This window comes from Rhincodon typus, chromosome 13 (genome assembly GCF_021869965.1).
Source record: "Rhincodon typus isolate 14 chromosome 13, sRhiTyp1.1, whole genome shotgun sequence".
In the NCBI taxonomy this organism is placed as follows: Eukaryota; Metazoa; Chordata; class Chondrichthyes; order Orectolobiformes; family Rhincodontidae; genus Rhincodon; species Rhincodon typus.
In genome coordinates this window covers 16,798,841-16,804,393 of record NC_063344.1, presented here as the reverse complement: position 1 = coordinate 16,804,393, position 5,553 = coordinate 16,798,841, and the positions used below count along the sequence as shown (strand labels likewise).

The following is a 5,553-nucleotide window of genomic DNA, read 5'->3' as shown; positions in this document are numbered from 1 at the left end:
TCAGTCTGGCAGTGGCTTGATTTTAAAATTCTCATTGCGTTCAAGCACCTCAGCCATATTATCCCCCTATTTTGTAACTTCTTCCAGCCTATACTCTGCTAAGATCTCAGCGCCGCCCAATTCTGATCTGTTGCAGATCTCTACTTTCAGTCATTCAGCCATTGGCAGCTGTGCCTTATCTGGCTGAACTCTGAAATTCCTTTCCTAAGTTTCTCTCCACTCTCTCTCTCTCTCTCTCAAAATATACCTCTGTGTCCTAATATGCCTTTGCAGCTTGATATCAAAATTCATCTGATTATACTTTTGCAATGATCCTTGTTAGATTTTGCTATGTTAAAGGCAGTTTATAAATTCATGCTGTTTTAATTTATTTTTTTCTCCTAGATATGCCTATAACATCTCCCTGAAAGACGTGACACAGATCACCACTAAGGTGATCCTGGAAATGCCCCTGCAACAGCATGGATCTGAAACCTCAGCCAGCCAGTACAGCAACACTCTCACATCTGTGAGTATTTGACCTGGTGGTAGTGGAGGCTGCAGCAGCTCAGAGTCAGCAGAACAGGACAGTGTACCCTGGGGCTGAATGTTTCCCATTCCAAGTAGAAGGTTTCTCAAGCCACACAGCTGTGAAAGTTTGATGTAGGATTCACAGTGATGGGTTTGCTGAAGTCTGCAGCTTTGGTCTCAGGGGTGCTCAGATTCAGCTGAAATTCTTTCTTGACGTGAACCATGCAAGGTGCTATCTTCTATCGAAGTGGCAGCCATGACCAATTTTACATCCTCATAATTTAGCCTTCTCAGTTCTACTGTTGTGCTATGCAAACTTGTACTGAATCCTTCTCCCAGAGTAGTATAACCACCTTGAGTTGCAGTGCCCGGAGCTGAATGCAGTACTCCATATGTTATTTAACTACAGCTTTCTGTAACAGGGATGTTATTTCATTCCCTTTGTAATTCAGCCCACTTGAGATAAAGGCTGATGTTCCATTATCATTTCTTGGTTGCCTTTTGTACCTGTATACTAGCCTTTGTCAATTTGTGTGCATGCATACCTGACTCTGCTTCTCCACAGATCCACTTTCTCATTCTGAACATAATGTCTTGATTTATCTATCTCAAATCCAAAGTAGCTGATGTCTCATGTCCATATGAATTCCATTTGATCATCTGTTTTTCAGTCTGACTTTCTACTCCAATCTGCATAATGGTCTGTGAAGTGATGTAAAAAGCAAATTAATGCAAATGCTGAATATGTAAACAGGAAATGCTTCAGATACCTGGCAGAGCAGGCAGCAATTGTGGAGATTCTTTCCCACCCACTTATTCCACCCCGCTTCCCTGTTCCTGCACTTGATTGAACACCTTCTACACCTCTCACCTTTGCCAGTTCTCCTGAGCATTTGCAGACTTGAAATATTAACTATTTTCATCTCTCTACAGATTCTGCCAGATCTGTTAAATATTTTCAGCACTTGTCTTTGTTTCAGATTTCTACCAACTGCGATATTTTATTTCATGCAACAAGCCATGACAAGTCAGTGTAGCCAAATAGAAAGTGGTTTTTCACGTTCTTGGGATTTATGAAAATACGTGCAATCAGGAAAAGACAAGCTAGTCCTTCAGCCCATCTCAAACTCTACATGAAAGTACCTTGACCACTGAGTGTTTCTTCCCATCAGATCATTTTATATGCTCTGAGCAAGGCAAATGAGTTATCAGGGATAGGTGGAAATATGGATTTGAGTTTGCAGTTAGATCAGTTATGAACATATTGAATGTAGGTACAGGGTCAAGGGGCTGAATGGCCTACTCCAGTTCTTTGTGTGTTAGAAAGTGGAGTCAGTTTTTGTTACTTGATTAAGCATACTAGCAAATCTGTGTAAGGTCCCAAAAACGGTAACGAGATACGTAACCAATTAGTTTGATTCAGTAGCAGGACGAGTGTGCTGGCAGTTATCCATGTCTTTGGAGGAACAAGAAGAAATGGTTCCAGTGAGCACACCAGGTGCAGCTGTAAGGCTTGACTGGGAATGGCTGCATTGAGTTGCCAAACTCTCTAAAATGTAAAAAATGTTGGCACCATCTTCTGACTACAGGGAAACAGATCAAAAAGTAAGTTTTGCTATTACTGTCATGATAAGCTTCACTGCAGCTTCCTGTGTATGCACAGTGCTTCTAGGGGTCGAATCACAAGTTGTACCATAGTTTTAAGTCAGCGAATCACTATGCAAATGTCTTGTGTCTAATGTTTCACCTGCCTCTGATAGAGCAGCATTCTCTGTATCGCACTCAGAGTGTCAGCTACATAATGTGGGTGTCGAAATCAAAACTTTCAGACAGAAGTGAGAGCAGCTATCTTGTAAGAGTTATTAGTAGTATAAGAATTGTCTTTTATGGCTATAATGGACAGTCCTTTACTCAGTGATGCAGCAGTGTTGCTTTGAAAAATCCCTGGTTGGATTATGGAACTGGACAAACATTTGACAACACTTAACAAGGTTGCTAGCACCTGAAGAGCCTAGGAAGTTGCCAGCTTTTCAACATATTGTTGCAATGTCAGTGCTTTTCCTTGTCACAGAATGTCGGTGGCTTTGTTTGGTGGTTTTGCTACTAATATTACAGTTGATTATATGGGGTCAGGCCATGATTGGCTGTCAAAGGAAAGACAAGTTCTGGAGGGTTGATGTTAACAAGTTGGGGCAGACCATCTGAGTCCACGTTTCCAAGGAACACGAACGTGAAAAAGTGTGAAAGCAACAAATGATTTACCTTGCAGAATGAGAGATGAACTGACGACGGAGGAGTAAGCACATGCTTCCACATCTGCAAGTTGCAGATTTTGTGTTCAGCTCATCAAAGCCAGAACTGAATGAGATGGAATGCTCTCCAGTTGCCTGGACATGCACAGCTGCAGCAAATGTCAAAACTTCATATTATTTCAGCAGCAGTACATTCATCAATTTAAAAATCCACTCTCTACACATCTGGCATAGAGTGGTTACTATGCATTATCATTTACAAGGTGCACTGCAGCAAATCACCAAGGTCCTTTGACAGCTTCTTTCAAATGTGAAACTTCAACTGCCTAGAAAGACCAGACAGCAGCTGCATGAGAACACCACATTTGCAGGTTTCCTCCAAGCCACACAACATCCTGACTTGGAAACTGTATCAGCTGTTTCTTCACTGTCATTAAATAAAAATCCTGGAATTTACTCCCTAACAATACTCTGGGTGTAGCTACACTTTATGGACTGCATTGGTTCAAGACCAGTTTACTGTCGCTGCTCAAGCGTAACTAGAGATGTGCAGTAAATGCTGGCCTTACTTGTGGTGCAGACTGAATTATTTTGTTTTTAAATTTTCAAGATGAATCAATGGCCAATGAGAATAACATTAGCTAATGCATGGAATCAAGATAACATCATTGAAATTTCGTACAGTAATATTTTATCTATGTACAAATACAGTATCTGCAAAAATTGCACAGTATGGCATGACCATAAAACAAGTTAAGTCTATTCTCGTGATACCTCATAATCAGCTACCGGAGGAGGGGTTAACTTGATAGTGATCAGAAACTAAGCCTCTATGAAGTAATATTACAGATCCAAAATACAACCACAAACCTTGAATCAAAAGTGAGAAGGAATGAGTTTTTTAATATCTATTTCAGCATCTGAAGAAGTGGGCATTAGTTTTGAAGAATTATATCAAGCGGGCTGTAGATCATCAGAACTGCCTGGCTGCTGTTGAGGAGTTTTTCGGTGAACATGAGATGCTCTGGCCTGCCCTCGTCAAGGTACGGTCTATTTTCACTTCTTCTCTTGTTCATTTATTAACCTTGTTTGTTGATTTATTATTTATTTATTAGCGGTGGTGGAAGCAGGCACGTTAGCAGTGTTTAAGGTGTATCTTGATAGACACATGAATGGGAAGTAAGCAGAGGAATAGAAACCGCGTACGGGCAATAAGTAGTAAGTTTAAAATAGGATTAGGAATCAGTGCAGGGTTGGTGGGCTGATGGGCCTGTTTCTGTGCTGTATTGTATAACCACACCCTGAACCCCCTCCCATCTTGCTGCTTGAAGCTTCTCCTTGAGAGATGCCGGTCAGGGAGAGCTCCAGAGCCTTTAACTGTACCTTCCCATGACCAGCTGTCATTACAACTTCAGGAGCCATGAGAAACAATAGCTGCCTTTCAGCAACACGGCTGAAAACCAGTCTGATGCAAATGTGGAAAGAAGAAACAGGAAGAAAATACTTCCATTTGTGCCTTGCACAGCCCTGGAGCATCCAAAAGGACCTAACAGCCAACCAAGTAGTTTTGAAATGTTGTTCCACTTTATACAGTGAGAAATTCAGCAAACAATTTGTGCAGCGCAAGGTCCTGTGAACAGCAATGTGATTTTTTTTTTCCAAGTGATTTTTAATTGAGGGGATGTACCTACTGTTCCTTGAAATTATACCATGGAAGATTGTATGTATATTGAACATGATAGATTTGCCTACCATCCCATGAGCATCCACATCCAGAAGATCATCAGCCACCATTTCCACTACCTCCAGCGAGATGCCACCACCAGACACACATATTTTCCTCTCTTCCCTTGTCCACCTTCCATAGGGGACCGTTCCCTCTGAGACAGAGTCTATAGGTGTAAGGCTGGAAAAGTACAGCAGGTCAGACAGCATTAGAGGAGCAGGAATTTCAACATTTCGGGCCGAAACCCGACAAAAGGTGTTAGCCTGAAACGTTGACCTTCCTGCTCTTCTGATGCTGTCTGACCTACTGTGCTTTTCCAGCCTCTCTCCTATAGACACAGGCTCTGCAGTCCTTATTGTCTCCTTCCGGGACACCCTGGTTCACTCTTCCTTCACTCCCAACACACTCCCACAGGCCCACAGCATTTTCCCCTGCAATAGCTGAAGGTGTAACACCTGCCCATTTACCTCCTCCCTCCCCAGTATCCAAGGACCCAAACGTACTTGCCAGGTGAAGCAATACTTTACCTGCACTTCACACAATCTAGTCTACTGTGTTTGCTGCTCACAATGTGGCCTCCTCTACACTGGGGAAATAAAGCATAGATTGGGTGACTGCAGAATATCTACATCCTGCTCGCAAAAAAAGACCCTGAACTTCCAGTTGCCTGCTACTTTAACACACTACCCTGTTCCCTGGCCAACATCTCTGTCTCTGGCTTGCTGCAGTGTTCCAGCGAAGCTCAGCACAAGCTGGAAGAACAACACCTCATTTTCCACTTGGGGACCCTGCAGCCCTCCAGACTATCGCCTCAACCTCTCCACCCATCTCACCCACTCCACCCTCTCCCCCGCAGAACGTGCAGCCCTCCGATCCCTCCGCTCCAATCCCAACCTCACCATAAAACCCGTGGACAAGGGAGGCGCAGTTGTAGTATGGCGCACTGACCTCTACATCGCCGAGGCCGGACGCCAACTCTCCGACACCACCTCCTACCGCCCCCTTGATCATGACCCCACCCCTGAGCACCAAACCATCATCTCGCAAACCATCCACAACCTCATC

The 5,553-nt window shown here is 43.3% G+C and overlaps 1 protein-coding gene across 1 annotated transcript in view; it reads left to right on the top strand.

Annotated features, from left to right (window-relative positions):
* Positions 1-361: 361 nt before the first annotated feature.
* LOC125484630 (translation initiation factor eIF-2B subunit epsilon) overlaps positions 362-5,553 on the top strand; it is an 18,936-nt gene continuing 13,744 nt past the window's right edge. Inside the window, exons 1-2 of the mRNA XM_048604104.1 lie at positions 362-508; positions 3,680-3,805. Coding sequence (XP_048460061.1) covers positions 446-508; positions 3,680-3,805 — 189 coding nt within the window. The 5' untranslated portion in view covers positions 362-445. The remainder of the gene's footprint in view (positions 509-3,679; positions 3,806-5,553) is intronic.